At 46.1% G+C, this 24,574-nt stretch overlaps 1 protein-coding gene across 1 annotated transcript; it reads left to right on the forward strand.

The window, feature by feature from the left end:
* The first annotated feature begins 1,214 nt into the window (after positions 1-1,214).
* Positions 1,215-23,938, forward strand: CHMP1A (charged multivesicular body protein 1A). The gene is made up of 7 exons (XM_029608223.1): positions 1,215-1,319; positions 15,929-15,948; positions 19,293-19,370; positions 19,795-19,941; positions 20,287-20,415; positions 20,799-20,986; positions 21,208-23,938. Exons 1-7 carry the CDS (start codon positions 1,313-1,315, stop codon positions 21,227-21,229), a joined length of 591 nt encoding a protein of 196 aa, XP_029464083.1. The 5' UTR covers positions 1,215-1,312; the 3' UTR covers positions 21,230-23,938.
* The last annotated feature ends 636 nt before the right edge of the window (positions 23,939-24,574 follow it).

Below are 24,574 nucleotides of genomic sequence, written 5' to 3' on the forward strand. Positions count from 1 at the left end.
ACACCTACTAGAGACCACGCTAGCTATTGCTTGTTCAGCAGTTTGTAAATTGTTTGTTCAGCAAAAACCAGAACGCATGTGTGAAAGATAAGAACTGTAAAGTGTATAAAGGTTTGCTCCTAAGGGGGCGTGGCATGCAGTTGTACTAAGCCGTTGTCTTAGCTGCATCTTGCTGGCAATAAAAGTCTATCTTTATGGATCAGTTGTCTGGGCCTCCTTACTGACTAAAAAGAGACGGTTACAAACTTTATGTAATTTATGTTTAACTCCCTCAGATGATGATCGTCGCTAATTGGAAATATATGGGAGGAAGGGGCGGAGAGGACCTTTCAGCACCAGGACTGGCAAGCCCTGTGCTAAATTTTGTCAGTTGCTGCTGTGAGATCTGCACCAGGGCAGTGAGAAGCCCGGATGACTGCATGGTAGCATTGGTACTCTGGTGCCTCTGAAAATTTGGCGCCAGAGGTAGTTGCCTATTCCTAAATCCGAGTCTGGGAGGATGAGGAAAAGAGCAGTGTTACACTAGGCCACTGCCACATCCTCCCTCTCTGCAGCTCTTAGCCCAACTGCTGCTTTGAACAAGGTGGGAAACTACAGCCATGTGGTTCAAAGCAGCAGTCGGCCAGGCAATCCAGGAATAGACAGAACCGGAGATATCACTGGTCTCCCCTTGCCACCAGTCAGTGTAGAGGAGGGGGAAGAATTGCTAAAGACAGGTAGGGGGGCTACTGGTAGGAATTGGTTTGTGTAACTGTTGAGTGGGGAGCAGGGGCAGAGCCTGATTGCTTTGGTGTCGTGTCCCCCAACCAAACATGCATTCTGCAGCTATCTGAAGTTCTGCTCTTCAGCTATCTGTGCTGTATTCCTGGATTACATGTATCAATGGGATGTTTACAGGAAGATTGAGAACTGCCCTAAAGCTATCCCTGCTTATATAAACGTGAGCTTGCATTCGATTCAGAGGACGATTAGCACACTGCAGCCCAATTTATCTACTCTAAGCAAATACTATTAAATACTCGCAGCTTTTAGAAGTGTAAACATGTTCTCAGGAGTGAGATAACCACTCCCCCCGGAAGAAAGCGCTTTCAGTCATCCTGTGTAATTTTTTCCCGCCGATAGAGCCGCAGGAGAGGCCGAGCCTACGCGCATTGATCACGTGCTGAAGGACGTCAGCCCCGCCCTCTTCCTGTTATGGCGCCCTCACGGCGTGACATTAGTTCCGGCTGAGAGATATTTCACGCCGCAGTAAGTTGACGGAAGTGGGTGTGGTGAGACTGGAAGCCGGAAGTGGGATCTGTTTGACGGCGGAATGGACGGTGAGAGGCTGGGGGCTAGGGGGCTCGGGGCAGTTTTAGGTACTTCGGGAAAGCATTTATATCAGATATTTTCATTTTCGGCTTTCAGAGATAAGTAGAAGTTTATAGCCCCGAGAATTGAGCAATGGAAACTGGCAAGCTTTGGTTTCCGCGCTTTAAGTTAGTAATGCCAGACCAGTGGTGGACAGTCGTGGGATGTGAGCTGTGTATTCTAATTATGGAAATTTAAGATAAATTTAAAAACAGACGTTTGCTGTAGTTGCGATGTGTGCATGAAACAATGAAATGTTGAGACGTGACATATCAATTCAGGTGATGAAACTGACTGAGATGTGACACAATTTATCGGACGTCATAGATAGTTATTAACCAAGTGACTCAGGGAGACCCAACACTCGTCATAGGGAGGGAATAGGAATACATTGGATCTATTTTGGGGTTTGGAAACTGTTGGAGACAGGTTGTTGGGCGCTATGGACCTTTGGTCTGACCCAGCACAGCACTTATGTTCTTAAGTCATGCTGTAAGTCCAAAAGCGATGAGGGAAGGTCTGAAATACAACAAAGAAGCTTTGAAGGCATTTCCTATAAAGCTTCCTTGTTCAGCCTCTGTGTGTGCATATTTTGTTTGGCCTTAGATTATGGCTATTATAGCATTTACAGGGTGCCGACAATGTGCTGTGCTACTTAAACACAGACCAGTCTGAACAAGAATGTAGTCAGACTGGGGGAAAGAGAATTTCCTGCCCAAAGAGCTCACAGGAAACTTGAGAGCAAGGGATAATTGACTGATTACATGCACGTTGATGGACCAGCTTCCTGAAGAAGTCTCCTTGGTCAGGGATGTTGTTATAAGTGGCTTGATAAAGTCTTTGCTGTAAAAATTGTCAAGTAGTGCAACATCAGATAGAAGTATTATGTTAAACTGCATGTTGGGATACAGCACCAAAATGTTATTTATTGGAATGAGATCATACAACCTTCCACAACTGCAAATATAAGATTCACATTCATAATGGCTATGATGTCGCTACACGTACTGAACCAGTTAGATCCCAATCCATAAGACCTGAGTTGTAACATTCTGAGTATGGCTGCTCATGAGGGCTTCTGAGAAATTATAGTAAGGTGGTTAAGGCTAGAGCTCAAATTGGAGTCAGTGTTGGTGTAGTATTTAGGGAAAATGAGCAAGTTTAGTTTATTTGCTTGGTTACTCATAATTTTAGGAGAACAATAAACAGGGTGAAGATTCTGTTTGTGTGAGAGGTTTGTACTTGTGCAACCGTGGAAACTGGCACCGGGCAGTGGAGGTCCACGGGAAATCTTTGTGCTCATGTGGCATTAATCCAGGTCACTTATTGCATACTGTCTCACATTGCATCATGCACCAGGGAATATGAAACTGGTATGAGTAAAACTAAAGCTGCTTGTGTGAGGAGCAGATCTGTTTCTTTTTAAGGACATGCAAATGTCTTTCGTGGCTTAACTGTTTCTGAAAACATTCATTGTTGCCACAGGTTTGTTTTCAGAGGACAGTGTGTTGGAGGTGCCAGGTACCCCCTGGGAAATTACCCTCCTGTATACACTGCAGCGCAGTGAGCATGCCAGTCTCTTACGGCAGGTTCCTGGGTATACTAATCTTAAGTTCCTGATTATACCCAGATCAGTCCAGACAAGTAGGTTTTGCCCTCCCTCCCAACAGATGGAGTCAGAGAAACAAAACTGTGAGGCATTGCTACATAACAGAGAGTGCCACCTGCAGTCCCCTCAGTATTTATCTGACTCGATGATAGAGGTGCAACCTTGCAGTCAGATTAAGAAAGAGAGAAATTGAAGTAGGAGAATTTCGGCAGACGCTCCCTAAGGTGTTAGGCTCCTTGGTGGACCATCCCTCAGGTTGAGCTGGGCATGCTTGCCCGCATCTTACCGGGGTCCCTGAAAGCCAGGGGACTGGTTCCCTCAGAGCCTATGAGGCCTCTGCAAGGCCCCGGAATCAAGAAAGTACCCCTATGTGTGTTTTTTGCCTTTGTATCTGTGATTTTAAAGTTAAAAAAAAGAAAGCAGAAAGGCAAACAGCTGGTTGCTGGAGGCCGGAAGGTACAGCCATGAGGCAGCGAGGGCTGCAGGCCTCGGCAGACAAAAGGTAACTACTGTGCTGGTCCGCATGTGTCCCAGGGGAGCAGCATTAGCAGCCAGGCCTGTAGCGGAGGAGGTGCGGCAGTGGTTGGTGCGGCTGCGTTTGTTTTCCTGCGCGTCTCTGGGAGCCGAGCTGAGGCTGGAGAGCAGTGGTCTTTTCCGCGGCGGTGCCCAGCTGACTTTTCCGTGCCACAGGAAACGGTGCAACTTGGGTAAGAAAAAAAAATGCATGCGCCAGACCGACGATTGCGGCCGGCACTGTTTGCAGGCCACAGAGCGACCATCGGTGCGGGAGCACGTGGCATGGCGCCCGAACTGCGCAGAGAAGTGTGCCGTGCATGTGGGCTGGAGTCTACACGCTTGAATTCTCATTCCCGCTATCCTGGTTGCGCTTTAGGAGAGGAGGGTTCCTCAGCGGGGCGCACTGGGGGAAGTGGATTTCCCGCCTTTCAGGGGGACGTTTGTGTCAGCGGCTGGATCCGTGGAGGGCCACAAGCAGGAGTCCTTTGTCACTAGGGAACCCAGAGATTCCCTTCCCCTGTTTTCTCCTGTGGTTCAGGAGAATTCTGATGAGGGGGGGGGGGGACGACTCCGACAGCCTGGAACAGGGGACAGATGGCCCTGAGGGATTTTCGCCAAAATGTTTTCTCTTGATGCATAAAACTTTCCTGACAAGGAAGGGAGCAAATGAGAAGCGGGCGAGAATCGGGCCTCCCCTATCCACGCCAAAAAGCCTAAGAGGGCCCGCAGGTGGGCCCTCATAGTCTGGGACTGCGGGCGCACTTTGAGGTGGACCCCAGGGATGGGGGGTGGGGACTCCATGGATGATCTGTAGGATGTCCCTTTGGACCACCAGGGGGTGGTTCCAGACACTAATGTGACTGTGGTACCGGGTGTGGACCCGGATGTAGCTAAGGATGACTCTGATCTGGATGAAATAGCGGAGGGGGATGATTCTCAAGTTGTCCGTTTTATTTAAGAAAGTGGAACTATGCACACTTATTCCCCTGGACTTGGAGAAATTGGGGGTTAAAATGACTCGAGGGGTCGGATAGCGAGGGGATGGGTTCGTTCCTGGATGGGCTGAGGGGACCCCTGAGAGCCTTTCCCTTACCTAAGAAGATCAGGAATTTGGGAAGCTATATCCCCTGATGGAGGAGAGTTTGGAGGTACTGAGGGTACCGAAGATGGATGCTGTGGTGTCGGCGGTCACTTAAAAGGCAACCATCTCTGTGGTGGGGGCTGCCGTTTTGAAGGATATACAGGACTGCAAGTTGGAGATTGACTTAAAGCGGATGTTTGAGGTCCCTGTGCTAAATTTTTTGGGCCACTGTTTGTGCCAGCTTGTTGCAGAGGGCCTGTCTGTGTGGGGTGCAGAAAGCACAGGATCCAGCTTCGACAGGAAATGGTGCCCTGCAGTTAGCTCGTTTTAGAGGCTGGGGTGGCTTATGTAGCCAATGCGTCCTATGATTTGGTTCACACATCAGCCAGGAGTACGGTCTTGGTGGTGACAGCTGGCAGGCTTTTATGGCTGCAGAACTGGTCAGCGGACATGTGGTTGAAGGCTCAGCTGTGTAATCTCCCTTTCAAAGAGAAGCTTCTCTTCATGGAGGATTGGGATCAGCTGATGAAGACGGGGGAATCTAAGGGGAACAGGCTTCAAATCCACCTCAAACCCAGTTCAGGGATTTGAGGCGATTTCGGTCTGGTAGGACCATCTCCAATGCATATGTGAAGCCAATAGGCAACCGCCAGCAATCCTTTTGTGGAAGCCATAGAGGCTCCAGGGATGTTGCTAGTCAAGGGCTTGTGATAGAAAGTCAACACAAGGAAGCCAGGGTGTCCCACTCATGCATAGAAGCCATAGGGGGCAGCTTGTCCAGCTTTTAAATGGAGTGGACCAGGATTACCTCAGACCGTTGGGTGCAAGAGGTCATACAATATGGCTACACTCTTGAATTTTTGTGCCCGGTTAGGGAGGCCTTTCCCAAGTCTCACATGGCCTCGCAGCAAGTGGGAGGCTATGTGGTAGACGCTGCAAAGGTTACTGAATCTATGTGCCATAATGCCCATGCCGCAGGAGGTACAAGGGCAGGGCAGGTACTCCATTTACTTCGTGGTTCCCAAGAAGTACCTTCTGTCCCATTTTTGACTTGCAGAAGGTGAACAGGGCCCTTTGGGTGCTGCATTTTCATAGGGGACACTGCGCACGGTTGTAGCAGCAGTCCACAAAGGAGAGTTCCTGGTGGCCCTAGATTGGATGGAGGTTTATCTTCATATTCTGATTCGGATGGACCATCAGAAGTTTCTTCATCTCATAGTGCTGGGTCAGCATTTTCAGTTTTGGGCCCTTCTGTTCGGACTGGTGATAGCTCCACGAACCTTCACCAAGATGATGATGGTGGTGGTGGCTGTGGCCCTACGCAAGGAAGGAGTTCTGGATCATCCATACCTGGACAATTGGCTCATTTGAGCAAAGTTGAAAGAGGAGTGTGAGAGGTAGCTTCAGCGTTGATGAACACCTTGCAATCACTAGGTTGGGTCATACGTATGTCAGAGCCATCTGGTTCCGACCCAATCCTTGGAGTATCTGGGGGCTCTATTCGATACTAGGAAGGGCAGGGTGTTCTTGTCGGAAGAGTGAGTGAGGGTTTTGCAGGCACAAATGACACACCTGCTTCATCTTATGTTGCCAACAGCTTGGGATTCCTTTCAAGGCTCAGTTCCATGGCATCCACGATAGATTTGATTCCATGGTCGTTTGCGCACATGAGACCTCTGCAGCGCGCTCTGTTGTCCAGGTGGGACCCGTTGTTGGGACAATATTATCTGCCGTTGCCCTGCTGCAAGAATCCAGGTCTACTCTCTATTAGTAACTGTCTCACTGCAATCTGATGAAGGGAATGGGCCTAAAACCCCCGGCCTGGGTGGTGGTCACCATGGATGCAGGTTCCCTGTACTTACCCGGATCAGTCCAGACACCTGGGTTTTGCCTCCCCTCCAGCAGATGGAGACAGATAAGTTTTAAAAACAACCCTGTCCTATACACCAAGGTGCCACCCACAGTCCATCAGTCTTTCTCTGTCTCCAGCAGATGGAGGAAGTGCAAAACCCACAGTCTCTTCTGATTACCTGCTGAAAAAAAACAAAACAAGATAGTAGTTTTAGGATTTTAAGGGGAATGTTCCTTTAATTTTCTTTAGGTTTCCAAAAAAACCCAAAAACAAATACAGCAAGAAGAGAGGTTTGGACAAGCTTGTATCCGTCAGTCTCCCAGGGGGTTGCTAGGTCCTGAGGGGACCATCCCCTCTGGTGGAGTGAGACAGCTGCTGATAGGGGTTGAGGACCCTGTACCTGGCTCACTCACCCCAGCAGGAGCAGGAACTTCTTCAGAACCGGGGACAGTGATCGAGCAAGTTTTTGCTCTGTAAAAAAAAAAAAAAAAAAGTTTTCTTTCATTTTCACGCCGACTCTCCTGTGCCTTAGTGGTTCTCCCGCTTTCCTGCGCCGCTGTTTTTACTGCTTTTTGCCACTTATTCTTTAATTTTTAGCCATGACAGGGATGCCCCGAGGTTCATCGTGCTGTGCGTGCGGCTCAGCGTGCGCATTTCGCGGGACGGTCTGTGCGCTGATTGTTTGCCAGGAGATGAAGGACCTTCCGTTTTGCCCCAGGAGGGCCGGAATCGCGCTCCTCTGCCTTCAAAGCGGCTGCCGACGGCTTGCAAGGCTTCTGCTAGTCCATTCCCGCTGAGCGCGGGAACAGACACCATTTTGGATTCTTGTCGGCCAGCCATGCGGCCTGCGAAGGGGGAGGGGTTTTCACTACCCTCGCTTTCCCCATAGCAAATTCCCTCTGGGGGAGGAGTGCCAGCAGGCCCAGCTTCTCCAGTTACAGAGGATAGTCCTGAAGGGGCTGTTGATTCCTCTTCGGAGTCCTCCTTTTCTTCAGAGTTCGTATTGCTGCTCCATAAGGCCTTTAAGGCAAAAAAGGCAGGGAAAAAGCAGTCTTCGGAGAAGATCTCTGTGCAGTGCGGAAGCACTCCAGTTCTAAAGGAGGGTCTGAGCCACATAAGGGCAAGTGGCTGGGACGGACTCGAATTCCACATCACAGGACGAGCCTGATCAGCAACCCAAGCCTCTGGGGAGGGGGGGGCGATGGGGACGTGGACCCCCAACAGGACTTAAACCGGTGGTCTCAGGCTATGGAAGGCAATGACCCGAAAGTGGTCCGCCTCTTAAAGAAGAATTATGTCTGCTTATTCCAGCCATATTGGGGGAGCTAGGTTTGGAAGTCCCGCTGCCTGAGGCTCGGCTGGGAGCTATGGATCCGGTGCTGCTGGGCCTAAGGGGTCCCACCGTTTCCTTCCCTTTCCATTTCTCGGCAGCAGACCTGCTGTTCAGGGAATGGGACACCCCTGACTTGGGGTTGAAGGTCATATAGCTATGGACAAGCTATATCCTCTGCCGGAGGAGGCATTGGACCTTCTGTGAGTTCCCAATGTGAATGCAGCAGTGTCTGCCGTCACCAAGAAAACTACCATCCCAGTCATGGGGACAACGGCCCTCGGGGACCTGCAGGACAGAAAATTGGAACTTCAGCAGAAGAAGGTTTTTGAAGTGTCAGCGCTGGGGGTCCGAGCTGCAATGTGCAGCGATTTTGCTCTGCGTGCGGGTCTTCGCTGGGCACAACAGCTCCAGGCCAACGCCGACCTTTCGGAGGGTGAGGCTCTCCAGGCGGGTCAACTTGAGGTGGTTATTGCTTACAGCGCTGAATCACTATATGATCTGTTGCGGATGTTGGCCAGGTCCATGGTCTCCGCGCGTAGGTTTCTATGGTTACGAACCTGGGCAGTGGATGTCTCGTCTAAGGCGCAGCTTCGCTCACTACCTTTTAAAGGCAAGTTACTGTTTGGCAAAGACTTAGACATGATTCAGTCCCTAGGGGAGAACAAGGTTCATAAACTACCAGAGGACAGGTCCAGGTCGAGAGGCTCCTTTTCAGCTCGGTCCCGTTTCCGGGGTAATAGGAGGCTCTGACCGGTGCGATCAACTGACTCGTCCTTTTGCCCAGGTTCAAGCAGACAACATTCGTGATCTCAGTCCTTTTGAGGAATACGTTTCGGCAGACCCAGTAGCTCCCAGTCTGCCTCTGGAGCTAAGTCAGCACAATGATATACTGCCGGCCCATTCCTTGGTTCCAGTTGTGGGGGCCAACTATTGCTCTTCTTCAAGGAATGGGCCAAGTTGACCTCTGACCAGTGGGTCCTCACCGTGATAAGTCAAGGTTACGCTTTAGATTTTGTACAGCGGCCTCAGGACAAGTTTCTGATCTCTCCTTGTGCATACCAAGAAAAGCGAGAGGCGGTACAAGCCATTCTACAGCGTCTGCTGGACTTGGGGGGGGGGGCTATAACGCCGGTTCCGCTCACAGAACAGCGGAGGGGCCGCTATTCCATTTACTTCGTAGTCCCCAAGAAGGAAGGCACTTTCCGGCCGATCTTAGATCTGAAAAGAGAAAACAAGTGTCTTCAGGTCCCTCAATTCCGCATGGAAACTCTTTGGTCAGTCATCGCCTCGGTAAGGAAAGGAGAGTTTCTGGCTTCTCTGGATCTCACGGAGGCATATCTCCATATAGGCATCAGGTCGGTCCACCAGAGGTCCCTCAGGTTCTGCATACTGGGGTGTCACTACCAATTTCGGGCTCTACCTTTCGTTGTAGCCACCACTCCCAGAATGGTCACCAAGGTCATGGTAGCAGGCAGCTCTGGAAGGAAAGATTGTTGGTACATCCCTATCTGGATGATTGGCTGATTCGGGCGAAGTCCAAAGTTCTATGTCGGTCAGCCATCCGCAGGGTGCTGCAAGTTTTGAGATCGCTCGGCTGGGTGGTCAACCTTGCCAAGAGTCATCTGACTCCCTCTCAGTCTTTGAAATTTCTGGGAGCCCTATTCAGTACGGAACAGGGGAAGGTGTTCCTCACTATAGAACGCGTGGTCAAACTGCAGGGACAGGTGAGGGACTTGCTAGCCAAACGGGTTCCCAGAGTGCATGATTACTTGAAAGTCCTGGGATCCATGACATCCACTCTGGAGTTGGTGCCCTGGGCCTTTGCACAATTGCTGTCCCGGTGGAATCCGGTTTCCGAACAGTTTCATCTACCTCTTCCCCCTTACAGATTCAGCAAGGTGCAGTCTCGACTGGTGGCTCGTCTCGGACCATTTGGAGCGTGGGGTTCCTCTGGTGATGCGCGACTGGACAGTGCTCACCACAGATGCCAATCTCTCCGGCTGGGGAGCAGTTTGTCTGGGGAAGTCAGTGCATAAGAACATGCCATACTGGGTCAGACCAAGGGTCCATCAAGCCCAGCATCCTGTTTCCAACAGTGGCCAATCCAGGCCATAAGAACCTGGCAAGTACCCAAAAACTAAGTCTATTCCATGTTACCATTGCTAATGGCAGTGGCTATTCTATAAGTGAACTTAATAGCAGGTAATGGACTTCTCCTCCAAGAACTTATCCAATCCTTTTTTAAACACAGCTATACTAACTGCACTAACCACATCCTCTGGCAACAAATTCCAGAGTTTAATTGTGCGTTGAGTAAAAAAGAACTTTCTCCGATTAGTTTTAAATGTGCCCCATGCTAACTTCATGGAGTGCCCCCTAGTCTTTCTACTATCCGAAAGAGTAAATAACCGATTCACATCTACCCGTTCTAGACCTCTCATGATTTTAAACACCTCTATCATATCCCCCCTCAGTCGTCTCTTCTCCAAGCTGAAAAGTCCTAACCTCTTTAGTCTTTCCTCATAGGGGAGCTGTTCCATTCCCCTTATCATTTTGGTAGCCCTTCTCTGTACCTTCTCCATCGCAATTATATCTTTTTTGAGATGCGGCGACCAGAATTGTACACAGTATTCAAGGTGCGGTCTCACCATGGAGCGATACAGAGGCATTATGACATTTTCCGTTTTATTCACCATTCCCGTTCCAATAATTCCCAACATTCTGTTTGCTTTTTTGACTGCCGCAGCACACTGAACCGATTTCAATGTGTTATCCACTATGACACCTAGATCTCTTTCTTGGGTTGTAGCACCTAATATGGAACCCAACATTGTGTAATTATAGCATGGGTTATTTTTCCCTATATGCAACACCTTGCACTTATCCACATTAAATTTCATCTGCCATTTGGATGCCCAATTTCAGTCTCACAAGGTCTTCCTGCAATTTATCACAATCTGCTTGTGATTTAACTATTCTGAACAATTTTGTGTCATCTGCAAATTTGATTATCTCACTCGTCGTATTTCTTTCCAGATCATTTATAAATATATTGAAAAGTAAGGGTCCCAATACAGATCCCTGAGGCACTCCACTGTCCACTCCCCTCCACCAGGGAAGTCTCGGCCACTCTGGAGCTACTAAAATCACCTCCACCGGATGGAGCTCTATACAGTGGATCCCTTGCCAGGGAGGAAACATGTACAGTAAGACGTTCGCTGGCCAGGGAAGAACCAGAGCATCGATGCCTTCGGCTCCTGTCTCTCTGTGGCGTCTGAAGAAGCGTGGAACCTTGGCATTCTGGAATGTGGCCATCAGATCAATGCTTGGCATGCCCCCACGTGTCGTATATGAGCTGGAAGGCCTTGGACAATTCCCATTCTCCGGGATCGAGCTGGCGGCGACTGAGAAAGTCTGCCTGTACGTTGTCAACTCTGGCGATGTGAGATGCGGCAATACTTACGAGGTGCTGCTCCGCCCAGCGTATCAATTGCTGTGCCTCCGCCGCCACTGGTCGGCTTTTGGTTCCCCCTTGGCGATTGATATAGGCTACCGTGGTTGCATTGTCGGACAACACGCTGACCGGACTTCCCCCAAAGGGCAGTGGTCAACCGATTAGAGACCAGAGCAGTGGCCCTAGCCTTACAAGCCTTCCTCCCACTCCTTCGGTTTGGTGGGCCTGGATGCTCTAGTGTGCCCTTGTCCATCAGGGATCCTGCTGTATGTGTTTCCTCCTTGGCCTCTGATCGGTTGAATTCTGAGGCGTATAGAGGCGCATCCCGGTTCCGTGATGGTAGTGCCCGAGTGGCCGCGGTGTCCATGGTTTGCAGATCTGGTGCATCTTGCGATGGTTGGATCCCTTCGGCTGGCTCATCTACCAAAGTTGCTGCAACAGGGGCCCATATTTTCAGATCGAGAGGATCACTTTTGTCTCATGGCTTGGCTTTTGAAAGGTGGCGGCTGCAGCTGGAAGGTTATTTGGAACAGGTTATTTATACGTTTCTCCAGGCTCGTCAACTTCCCACTATAGCATATATTCAGGTCTGGAGGTCGTTTGAGTCTTGGTGACTTTGGAGACAGGTGCATCCCCTGTTAGTGGAGGTTCCTCTCATCTTGGAATTTGCGCAACAGGGCTTGTCTAAGTGTCTCGTCAATAGTGCCATTTGCGTTCAGGTGTCAGCTTTGGATTCTTAGGGGCAAATGGCAAGGAAGGTTCTTGGCCTCGTATCCAGACATGGTTCATTTCAAGAGGTAAAGTATTTGCGATTTATGGTCCGGAAGTTATGCCCAGTTTGGAGTCAATTTGTTCTTGGAGTTTTGTGTGGGGCTACGTTTGAGCCTTTGAGGAGAGCGACGCTGAAGGCTTTGACTCTGAAGATAGTGTTCCTGGTGGCTTTCTGTTCGGTCAGACAGATTTCGGAGTTACAGACTCTGTTTTGTAAGAATCCCTTTCTGTGGATTTCCCATGACGGGGTTTCTTTGTGGACGGTCCCCCCCCCCTTTTTTTTTGGTCTAAGGTGTCCTCCTTTCATGTTAATCAATTGGTTGACCCTCCGGCTTTTCTGGAGTGGTCTAAGGATTCCCCCAGGGGCAGGGAGCTGCATCTTTTGGATGTAGGGAGAACTCTGTTGCGTTATCTGGAGCTGTTGAGTAGTTCCGGCGCAGTGATCGCCTGTTTGACCTGTATGGGGCAGGAAGAAGGGAGAGAAGGCTTTTAAGTCTACCATTTCCCATTGGTTGTAAGTTGCTGTTTGCATGGCGATATGCATCGCCAGAAAGAAAATAGATGGCGCAAAACCCCAAATAAAACAACCCTCTCATCATACAAGGGACTCTTAAATCAATACAGGATCGCCATTCTACAGAAAAAGAAGGAATACTACGCAAACAAAATTCACCATTTTCAATACGATGCCCAGGCCTTATTCGCCTACGTATCACAAATCACTAAATCAACCTCACCACCTATTCCAGATGAACAAGCTCTCTCAAAAGCTATAGAACTCGCTTCTTACTTCCAACAGAAGATCTTAAATACCCTCGCCCTCCTTCCTACAAATACAACCCCCCTAAAGTCAGGTGAGAATTCCAATTCTCTAAATAGACCCAAATTTGACTGTTTCGAATCAATCTCCACCAAAGAGATTGAATCCCTTCTAAATAAACTGAAACCTGCTAGCCATCCAGCTGACAACATCCCATCGAGACTCCTGCTTCTAATCCCTAACTTGATCTCAGGACCTCTGACCAGTATAATAAATAGCCTCCTATCTCAAGGAAGCTACCCAGACATCCTAAAAACCGCTTCACTCAAGCCCCTCCTCAAGAAACACAATTTAGACCCAAATGTTCCAGCAAATTTCAGACCCATCTCTAACCTCCCTTTCGTCGCTAAATTAACGGAGAAATTGGTAAACACACAGCTTTCTGACTACCTGGAAGACCACAAGATCCTACACCCTTCGCAATATGGTTTCCGGAAATCACGCAATACGGAAACCCTCCTCATCTCACTAACAGACCATATTATTATGGGGTTAGATAAAGGACATTCCTTTTTACTAGTCTTGCTAGACATTTCGGCGGCTTTCGACACCGTCAATCACACCATCCTGTTGGATCGTCTAGCAGATATCGGCATCTCGGGATCTGCGTACAACTGGTTCAAGTCCTTCCTCAGTAATAGGACTTACAAAGTCAAAATCAATAATAAAGAGTCTCCCCTAACAAAATCTAATCTTGGCGTACCACAAGGATCTTCTTTATCCCCAACCCTCTTCAACATATACCTCCTCCCCCTCTGCCAAATGTTAACAGATCTCAATCTAATTCATTATCTGTACGCAGACGACGTACAGATTCTAATCCCCATAACAGATTCAATAGCAAAAGCGCTCACCCATTGGAATAACTGCCTACTTTCCATCACCAATCTACTCAATAGCTTAAACTTGGTCCTTAACGCTTCTAAGACAGAGCTTCTCCTCATCTCCTCAAATGATAATATCCATCAACCAACATCATTCAACGCTCACATCACATGTAAACAGGTGAGAGATCTTGGGGTGATTCTAGACAACCGACTAAACCTCAGGAAAATGGTCAACACAACAACGAAAGATTGCTTTTACAGATTACAGGTCCTAAAACGACTTAAACCTCTCTTATTCTTCCACGATTTCAGGACAGTCCTCCAAGCGTTACTGTTCTCCAAAATAGACTACTGCAGCGCCCTGCTACTAGGACTTCCCAAATCCTCTACTAAACCGCTGCAGATGATTCAAAATGCGGCAGCAAGATTGTTAACCAGTACCAGCCGCCACGATCACATATCACCCATTCTCAGGAATCTACATTGGTTACCAGTAAATTACAGAATTCTTTACAAATCAATCACCTTAATCCATAAAACTATCCATCATCAACTTCAACTTGACCTGGAAATACCTCTTAAACTCTATTCTTCTATCAGACCAACTAGAGACATGTACAAAGGCACTCTGAATGTTCCCCCCACTAAAGCCTCACGCCTCGCTATGACCAAAGACAGAGCCTTTTCAATAGCAGGCCCATCGATCTGGAACAGTATCCCATCAAACCTCAGACTAGAGCCATGCCTTTTAACTTTCAGAAAAGGACTTAAGACCTGGCTCTTTCAACAAGCCTTCCCTGAACCAGACAATCAATAGTTGGCCTTCATTGTTACTCGGTCTGGCACTCCATTTTTCAATGAAGGAATAAATGGACTCTGAGTCATTAAGGTTAAAACACCGTCTAAGTTTTTAACTTGTACTTTCTATGGTAAAATTTCTTTTACCGGCCTATCTTCCTTCCAGCTTGTTGCAAGCTTCCAAGTTCTCTCCCCTTGTTGATTGTAATTTTGACTTATTCCTACTTATTGTTATCTTTCGTTTACGTGGATTTGTTACTCTTGTTGTTTTTCCCTTTTGTTAATCTGTAAACCGATCCGATATGGTAATTTACTATGAAGGTCGGTATAAAAAACTGTTAAATAAATAAATAAATAAATAAATTTGTAAGAGGCCATCAAGTTCCAGCAGGGCTGAAGGCGCACTCCACAAGATTGCTAGCCACTTCCTGGGCAGAATGTCGTTGCTATCGCCTCAGGACATTTGTAGGGCTTTGTTGTGGTCCTCGTTGCATACTTTCACCAGACTTTCACAGGAAGAAGCGTTCTTTGAGAGTGTTCTGCGTGCGGGTCTTTCAGGTTCTCGCCCAGTCTAGGAGTGCTTTGGAACATCCCACTTGTCTGGACTGATCTGGGTGTTCAGGAAAGGACAATTGGTTCTTACCTGTTAATTTTCGTTCCTGTAATACCACAGATCAGTCAAGAGACCCATCCGTCACTGCCGAAAGACTATTTTTTGCCAACTTGTGGTTCAAGTTTGTTTGCCTTTCAGGGTATTTGGGCAGTTGTTGATCATGGTTTGTGTGTTTCAGATTTAATTTTTGGGAGTGTTTTGGGCTCCAGTTTTTGGGGGTTTCCAGGCCTATAGTTTTCCCTGTTAGCCCGAGAAGGGGGTTTTGGGGTTATATCTTGGCTTGGGTACAGGTCTATACTGAGGGGACTGCAGGTGGCACTCTGTTATGTAGCAGTTCCTCAAAGGTTTGTTTCTCTGACTCCATCTGCTGGTAGGGAGGCAAAACTCACTTGTCTGGACTGATCTGTGGTGTTACAGGAAAGAAAATTAGCAGGAAAGAACCAACTTTCCTATTTCCTCTGCTAACCCCTTTCCAGACCAAAGCAAAATCTTCAGATTCCCATTTCAGAGCAGATTGAGCCATATTAGCTTCTGCTGTGGCTTTTATTGCTTCTGTTTAAAGAGATCCGAAATCTCTTTGTCTAACCCAGGAGTGGCCAGCTCCAGTCCTCAAGAGCCACAACCAGGCCTAGTTTTCAGGATACCGGTAATTTAATATGCACGAGCTAGATTTGCATGCACTGGGCAAATCTATTTCATGCATGTTCATTGTGGATATCCTGAAAACCAGGCCTATTAGTGGCTCTTGAGGGCTGGAGTTGGCCACCTCTTGTCTAACCTGTGTTCAGGGATAAAACGGTTTAAATTGTTACCTGTTGGTTGCGATTCTGTTTACTGATTCTGGAAGAGTGTTTCTGACATCCTGCAATTTCTCACTCTCCTTTCCTTTTTGTCTTGTTTCTAGACACACTGTTTCAGTTGAAGGTGAGTATTTTTGACATTTATTTATATACAAACATTTGATATTCCTAGAGCATGTAGCCAAGTCTTAAATGATTTGGGTTGATTATTTTCTTTGTTGTATTTTTGGTTTTTTTATTCACATAATTTTACATGGGTCTGTGCTTTCTTCATATGCATAATGCTGTGGGGGGAGTTTTGCTTTTGAATAATTGGATACTGTCACTATCACTATCACATCAGTTTGTGTTATAATGTATCTTTGCGATTTAATTTAATATATTTGATATTCCTTCTTTTGCTAAATTAGATGGATTACTATCAAGATTAATTTAATTTAAAATTATTATCAAAATAGAGAACATTGAACATGAAGCAGCCTATGAGGGAGTCAGTTGGACCGTTAGATGATTGAGGGGTTAAAGGGGCACTTAGAGAAGATAAGGCCATCGCGGAAAGATTAAATTATTTCTTTGCTTTGGTATTTACTGAAGAGGATGTTGGGGAGATACACCTATCGGAGAAGGTTTTCATGAGTAATGATTCAGATGGGCTGAACCAAATCACGGTTAACCTAGAAGATGTGGTAGGCCTGATTGACAAACTGAAAAGTAGTAAATCACCTGGACCAGATGGTATACACCCCAGGGTTTTGAAGGAACTAAAAAATGAAATTTCAGACTTATTAGTAAAAATTTGTAACCTACCATTAAAATCATCCATTGCACCTGAAGACTGGAAAGTGGCTAATGTAACCCCAATATTTAAAAAGGGATCTAGGGGCGATCTGGGAAACTACAAACCAGTTAGCCTGACTTCAGTGCCAGGAAAAATAGTGGCAAGTGTTCTAAACATCAAAATCACAGAACACATAGAAAGACATGGTTTAATGGAACAAAGTCAGCATGGCTTTACCCAAGGCAAGTCTTGCCTCACAAATCTGCTTCACTTTTTTGAAGGAGTTAATAAACATGTAGATAAAGGTGAACCGGTAGATGTAGTGTATTTGGATTTTCAGAAGACGTTTGACAAAGTTCCTCATGAGAGGCTTCTAGGAAAAGTAAAAAGTCATGGGATAGGTGGCGATGTCCTTTCGTGGATTACAAACTGGCTAAAAGACAGGAAACAGAGAGAAGGATTAAATGGACAATTTTTTCAGTGGAAGGGAGTGGGCAGTGGAGTGCCTCAGGGATCTGTATTGGGACCTGTACTTTTCAATATATTTATAAATGATCTGGAAAGAAATACAACACGTGAGATAATCAAATTTACAGATATAAAATTGTTCGGAGTAGTTAAATCACAAGCAGATTGTGATAAATTGCAGGAAGACCTTGTAAGACTGGAAAATTGGGCATCCAAATGGCAGATGAAATTTAATGTGGAAGGTGATGCATATAGGGAAAAATAACCCATGCTATAGTTACACGATGTTAGGTTCCATGTTAAGAGCTACCACCCAGGAAAGAGATCTAGGTGTCACATTGAAATCATCAGTTCAGTGTGCTGTAGCATTCAAAAAAGCAAACAGAATGTTGGGAATTATTAGAAAGGGAATGGTGAATAAAACGGAAAATGTCATAATGCCTCAGTATCGCTCCATGGTGAGACCGTACCTTGAATACTGTGTACAATTCTGGTCGTCACATATCAAAAAAGATATAGTTGCGATGGAGAAGGTACAGAGAAAGGCGACCAAAATTGTAAAGGGAATGGAACAGCTCCCCTATGACGAAAGACTAAAGAGGTTAGGACTTTTCAGCTTGGAGAAGAAACGGTTGAGGTGGGATTTGATAGAGGTGTTTAAAATCATGAGAGGTCTAGAATGGGTACATGTGAATCGGTTATTTGCTCTTTCAGATAATAGACTGGGGGCACTCCATGAAGTTAGCATGTGGCGCATTTAAAACTAATCTGAGAGAGTTCTTTTTCACTCAACGCACAATTAAACTCTGGAGTTTGTTGCCAGAGGATGTGGTTAGTGCAGTTAGTATAGCTGTGTTTAAAAAAGGATTGGGTAAGTTCTTGGAGGAGAAGTCCATTACCTGCTATTAATTAAGTTGACTTAGAAAATAGCCACTGCTATAACTAGCAACAGTAACATGGAATAGACTTAGTTTTTGGGTACTTGCCAGGTTCTTATGGCCTGGATTGGCCACTGTTGGAAACAGGTTGCTGGGCTTGATGGACCTTTGGTCTGACCCAGTATGGCATGTTCTTATGAAAGTAGAGCATCTGTTAGATATGGTTAAAGATATGAGGTAGACAGTAAGTAATCTAAGCTGTAATAATACATATAATCTTTGTATATGGGATAGCAAGAATACAAAGTTGGGTATAAGTACAATTGCATATATGAGATGGTAACTGGTGAACAAAGTTGTGGGCTTATGATCTGGTTGTCAGGCAGTAGAGGAAAGAGTCTCTATTGTGGCATCTAGGGGAAGGGTTTGGTTGAACAGTCAGGGTTTGGGGGTTGGTTTTTTTTTTTGTTTTGATTTTTTTTAGTTTTTGTTTTTTTTTAATGGTTAGATGATAGGTCTAAAGGCACAGGGGTAGTGGTATCTTTTTCCATCTTTTCGGGGTATAGTAGCTGAGTGCACAAAGTTTCGTGCAAGTTAATCTAGCATAGGCCAGAACAGGGACAGATAAGAGTGCCTTTTTGGAGCATCCAAGTTCCTTCATAGGAGTATAGGAGATCAGAAGTTGAGAGAGATTCAAGGGCCATTTTCTTCATCAATTTAAAGATAAAGCAAAGAGTTTGGAATTTTATCTTACAGTGACACCTGGTTAAAAGTAACTGATGCAAGATTAATATTATATGGTGTTTGGCCCTTGCCAAGAGTCTAGCAGAATGCTGTGTAGAAGTTGGAGGTGATATTGTGAGATGCCGCTGTGTCATTGGTGATCATCGTGTCTCTTAAAGTAGCTGTGCTGTTGTTGGATCTGGCACCAGATGGTGATGAGCAATTACAACCAACACTTTCTTTCTTATAGACTTCATCTCAGAGCACTTTAGGAGGCAGCTGTTTGGTAAACTCAAGGCTAAGGAGAGGGTCACAGCGTATCCCTGGATTTTGCTGTGCTGTGCTTCATTCATTGAGCCACGTAATAGTTCTGTAAGGAGCTGCTGAGGGAAGAGTGAGCTTTTAGATGACACCCCCTTTCTGTTAACACATGATTCCCTTTGGGTGTTTGCATTAGATCTGCTATGTTTAAAAATTAGATTTTACGATCAGGATTTGTTGAAATTATATAGTGTCCTGCCGAGAGAGTGAAATATCTGGGGAAAGGCATTGGGCTTCATTCTGTGCTTTGCCCTGTGACATACAACAGATGTTTGAACCACGGCATTTCTTTCTGTGTAGTTCACAGCGAAGCAGCTGGAAAAGTTGGCCAAGAAGGCAGAAAAGGACTCCAAGAACGAACAAGCCAAAGTGAAGAAGGTGCTGAGTCTTACTCTATAATGTTTTGTGCCTGAATGGTCATGGGTTTGGGAATGCACTGGCACCTATAATGTTGTGGCATGGTTTCTGCCATTTCAATACTGATGGTCCGAGGGTTCCATATTTTCAAAGTAAGACTACACATACAAGCTTGGAGCCTGAAACTTTAGTTTAGACTGGCTGTAGCATATTACAGCAGTCATTGCACAGGCTTCAGTTAGCTCTTGGCTGGGGTTTGTTTCAACAGACAAGGCTGGATAGCCTTGGACTTCTCACAAAACCTCATGCTCTCTTTGTGAGTTCCAAACAGGAGGAAGTGATATGCCCTCTGTTGGAGAACAAAGCGTAGAATTACTAAGGTTAAAGACTCATCTGATTTAGTTTGAATGTAGTGTGAGTTACACTGAATCTTTCAATCCTACAGGCTTTGCAACAGAAGAATGTGGAATGTGCTCGGGTGTATGCTGAGAATGCCATTCGAAAGAAGAATGAAGGATTAAACTGGCTCCGAATGGCATCCCGTGTGGATGCTGTATCTTCGAAGGTGCAGACAGCTGTGACAATGAAGGGGGTAAGGTTCTGTCTCTGCCAGAGCTCCCAGCACATTGCTTGGTACTTGCTTATTAATCAACATTGTGCACTGAGCTCCACATGCCTATGCACCTCAGTCCTCCCCACAGCACCCCCTGCTAGTCAGGTACAAAAACCCATAAGCACAACTCTGCCAATGCACCTCACTCCCTGTTCTGCAGCACATCTCACTATTCTATCACTGAGATCCCCACTCCAAACACACCTCAGTTCTGCCCTGCATCATTTGCATACAATGCATGGATTGCGTATGTCCTCATCCATCCTTTTATCTGCGGGTCTTCTGATATGTATAGACATATTGAATGAGTTGTATCTGTTACAGGTGACAAAGAATATGGCTCAGGTTACTAAAGCTCTGGATAAAGCTTTGGGTGCCATGGACCTGCAGAAGGTGTCAGCAGTGATGGATAAGTTTGAGCAGCAGGTTCAGAATCTGGATGTCCACACTTCGGTATGTAGAATTCTCTAGGAAAGAGGGTGCGGCCTGGGGCAGGACTTGGGCCAGGTGATAGGAAAGTTTGGGACATGGGGCAGGACTCAGATCAGGCGACTGGAAATTATTTGACCAAGGAAAAAGGGTATTAAGGGTTGGGACTAGGGTCTGAAATAAGACTTGAAAGGGGTTGGGTGCTGAGCCTGGTGACTGCAAGTGTTATCACAAAGACAGAAAGATGGGGCCTGACTCAGCTATACTTCGGTATAAAAAAAGAATATAAAATAAATAAATAAATAAATAAAATTTCCATACATCAATTCTTTCACTTTTGACAAGTGTCTTCTGCACTCTCATTCTGTCTGCTGGATATGCCTAGCACTGTGTTTCCCCCTTTGTAGGTCATGGAAGATTCCATGAGTTCTGCAACCACCCTGACCACTCCTCAGGAGCAGGTAGACAACCTCATAGTTCAGATTGCTGAGGAAAATGGTTTGGAGATCATGGACCAACTCAACCAGCTCCCAGAAGGAGCCTCAGCTGTAGGAGAGAGCTCCATTCGCACCCAGGAAGACCAGCTGTCCCGGAGGTTTGTTTTGTCCTTCCCAGTTTGGAGCCTGCAGATTGTCAAGATCACTGGTTCAGCTGACATTAAATGCGGTTTTCATTTTTGTGATGGGCATGTAATTCTGCATGGGTTTAATTGCAGGTCTTGTCTCAGTAGCTGTTGACCTGAGTGCACACTTGGGGTTTTGTGTTCTGTATTGATTGGTTCTTCTTTCCTACTTTTCCTATGTGTTTATTTCCTAGGCTGGCTGAGCTGCGCAATTAAACTGTCGAAGTTTCGAGGACTGCTAGAGCCATGCTGTCCTGAGCTGGGAGAGCTACCAGAACTCCAGCACTAATTACACTACGGACTTCTGCCTGCAAAAGAGGAAATGCTTTTAGAGCTGCAGATCTGACCCTGTGCGAACCCGAATGCAAGGACCCTGCTGTGCTTGTCAGGTTCAGAAGGGGAACTGAGGCTTCACTTTGTCCTCTGAAAACAACTAGAAAGTCCTCATGATTACATTTTCTTTGTTCCTGCTGTGATTTTGAGGACAATGTATGTTGCACTTAAACATTTGTTCCTGATCATTGTTCTCTTCCATCTCACCCTCTGTGACGGACGCTCTCTCTCTCTTTTTCCAACTTTCTTCGGATGGTACAACTAGTTGTGCATCTGTTAATAGTTGTAAGATTGCATTTTATTTTTTTAAACGTTTTTCTGTGGATCAGACCTGTCCTCTGGCTATTTCAGCCAGTTTATCTTCTTGCAGTGTGAGAGTTATATCTGAGAGCTCTGGGTGTGGGGGGCCTTCTGGGTCATCTACTGCTGCTGTCTGGGAGGGGGTGCTTTCATCCCAGGCATGAACGCTGCTCCTAACTTAGCAGAAGGTGCTGGGTACATTGCCACACCTTTCTCCCGTTCGTAACATGCCTAGTTGTAGACCTTATGAGCCTTACTCATCCTTGCTGTCACCTCACACTGTAGTGTCCTGAAAGGCAAGCTTGGTCACACAGTGACAGCTGGGGGAACCTTGCTTGCGGGTGTGAGGGGAGTAGCAGAATGATGGATGTGTTCCCCATTTTTCAGTGCAATATTCTGCACAGAAAGATTTCTTAGGACAAAATATTTTGCTTTGGATGCCCATATAAGGGCACTAGCAGAAGGCTGTGTTCCATTCGTCCATCCCCTAGAGTAGATTAGATGTGCGAGATGAGGTTCAGCTCAGTCCAGATCAAGCAGTAAGAGCCTTCACTGTATTACTTGTCATGTTAGAAGGGTGACCTTATCCCTTCTACTTGGAAACTTGTACAGTTGTTGGAATATTGAACAGCAGCTGCTGTGTCTGTTCCCAGTTTCTTGTACTATTTGTAAGCCTCTTGCTGTTCATGTGCTAATCTATTTCAGATTTGCTCTCCTAATTTCCTACAATCAGACGTTCCCTTATTGGTTGCCTATTCCATGTGACTGTCTCTGGCACCAAGTGGGTGCTTAGTGTTGGCAGGGGAGGTGGGGTTTGCACTGCAGGGATTTTCCTCTACCTCATAATACACATTTTATTTTTGCCTTTAAGTTTATAACCTTTCAGCATGACTTGCATCTTGCTCACATTTTTTATGCTATTACCTGCCCTCAGGGGGGAGCACCTGTACTCCTTAATGTAGCGTTGATCTATGGTGGTGCCAAATCTATCTGACAAGCCTGGTGTACTGAGACAGTAACAGCACTAAAGCTCCCTCACATGAAGAACCTGGGAGAGTAAATTCATAGTGCATCAAAAGTTTGAAAGGGAAGGTAGATAAAATATATGATAGATTGCAGGATATGTTTGTGTCTTAGGAAGGCCTTCCGAGAGTTGCATGAATTAGCAGCTGCCTCCAGATGTATGGAGGCAGAAGTTATCGAACATTCTAGTCTTTCTCCATTATCTGGTTTGCCTTCTGCAAGGAATATGCTTTCTTCTGAAATCTTTCTTCTTTGACTTGGAATTGAAGGGATGAAATGCCAGTGATTTCTGGGATAGTAAAATCCTAGAGCTCCTGAAACCTTTTAATATTGGTATAAGCAATTCCCTCCGAGTCAGTTCAGATCACTGCGCAGGTAGAGAGGGGTCTCTGCCATGTGAAGTCCCTCTGTTCAGGCCATGTATGATGGGAGCCAAGGTTCCCTGTTGAGGTTCTTTCTAGTAAAAGGGATGCATGTCTATGACTTCTCTTATAGAAGGGATAGACATTGCAGATAGTGGTGCTGTCAGAATATGTGTCTTTCATATTTATAATTCTCCCAATAAGGCCTAAAGCTTTTGGAAGGTTTCCATTTGGTTGAACTGAGGAAGCTGTTTCTTTAACCTGTGTCTCATCCACATTAGACTGATTCCTGCAGTATTCTGCTCTCACAGAAGCAGAAAGGAGAAGGGGAAAGAAACACACTGCCTTTCTGACTAGGGAAAGCCAGACCCACAACTGCTGGAGGAAGTAATACTGAAAACTTGCATTTGGTATCATTGCTGTGTTTCCAAGGTTTGGGCTGATCTTAAGTAACTGAAATAGAAAGTCTGGGCTCTTGGGGATGGCCTGTTTCATTGTGCTGATGAGATGTCTCTGGCTTTCAAGAGATAACTTGTCTCAGGATTAAGGAGCTCCTGAAGGAAGCAGGTTTGTAATCTTTTCTTTTTTTTCCCCTAATGATACAAGAGAGAGCAACTTTCATAGCATGTGGTCATAGGAGGTGAATAGCAGAAGTATAGGTATTTTCCCCACTACTTTGATGGCATGACCACAGGTGAGGTTCTCTTACTGTTCTTAGGAGTACTGCACCGGAGCTTTCTGGTGCCTGGTGTTGTACCTTTTTCAGATAATCCGAGGACTCTCTCTGTAAATGGATCTATTATCAGAAGCCTTTTATTTTGCTTAGGTGTTTTATTAAATTATTCATGTGCAAAAAGGAATTTACCAGTTTTATTTGACTTTGAAATAAATGCTGTTGATTGCTAAATTCCGGTGTTGTCTTTTTACCCCTTCACCCAGTGTGCACTCCTGCACCATGTCCATAACTCCCCAAAGCAGGTGGAAACTCTGTTCCCTGTACGTACCAGGATCAGTCCAGACCGTGGGTTGTTCCACCCCCCTCACTCCCCCCACCCCTTCCAGCAGATGGAGTCAGAGCAAAATCTGAGAGGGCGCTCTCTCATATACTGGTGCGCCCTCTGTAACCCTTCAGTATTTCTCTGACTCCAGCAGATGGCACTTGCACTTTCGGTTCCCCAGTTCATGGAGAGGATAGTTACAGAATTTCTTTATTCTTTGTTTTTCTCTAATTCATTCCTTGGATGGATCTTATACAGTTAAAAAAAAAAAAAAAGCCTCAGTGTTCAGCTTCTCTGGAGACTTGCAGGCAGACCTTTGTTTTCAGTGACAGATCTGTCTTGGACATTCCCTCTTATCTTATTCTGTTGTTCTGGGGTAAGTGTTTAGTTATTTCTTTACAGCCAGTATTTCAGCTGCCTTAAGAGTGAATGTTGGTGGTCCAACCTCTCCCCCATTGTAACAGGTGACAAACAGAAGACTTCAGGCACTGGCCCGAGAAAGAAAAGTTTATTTGCTAGCAATAGATGCAGCTGACAGGTATCAG

The sequence above is a fragment of the Rhinatrema bivittatum genome, chromosome 7, assembly GCF_901001135.1.
Source record: "Rhinatrema bivittatum chromosome 7, aRhiBiv1.1, whole genome shotgun sequence".
In the NCBI taxonomy this organism is placed as follows: domain Eukaryota; kingdom Metazoa; phylum Chordata; class Amphibia; order Gymnophiona; family Rhinatrematidae; genus Rhinatrema; species Rhinatrema bivittatum.

Excerpts from the sequence above, each read along its gene's own strand:
- CHMP1A (XM_029608223.1), top strand. Across the intron at positions 15,949-19,292 it reads ACACACTGTTTCAGTTGAAG|TTCACAGCGAAGCAGCTGGA; the intron begins GTGAGTATTTTT and ends CTTTCTGTGTAG. Across the intron at positions 20,416-20,798 it reads ATCTGGATGTCCACACTTCG|GTCATGGAAGATTCCATGAG; the intron begins GTATGTAGAATT and ends CCCCCTTTGTAG.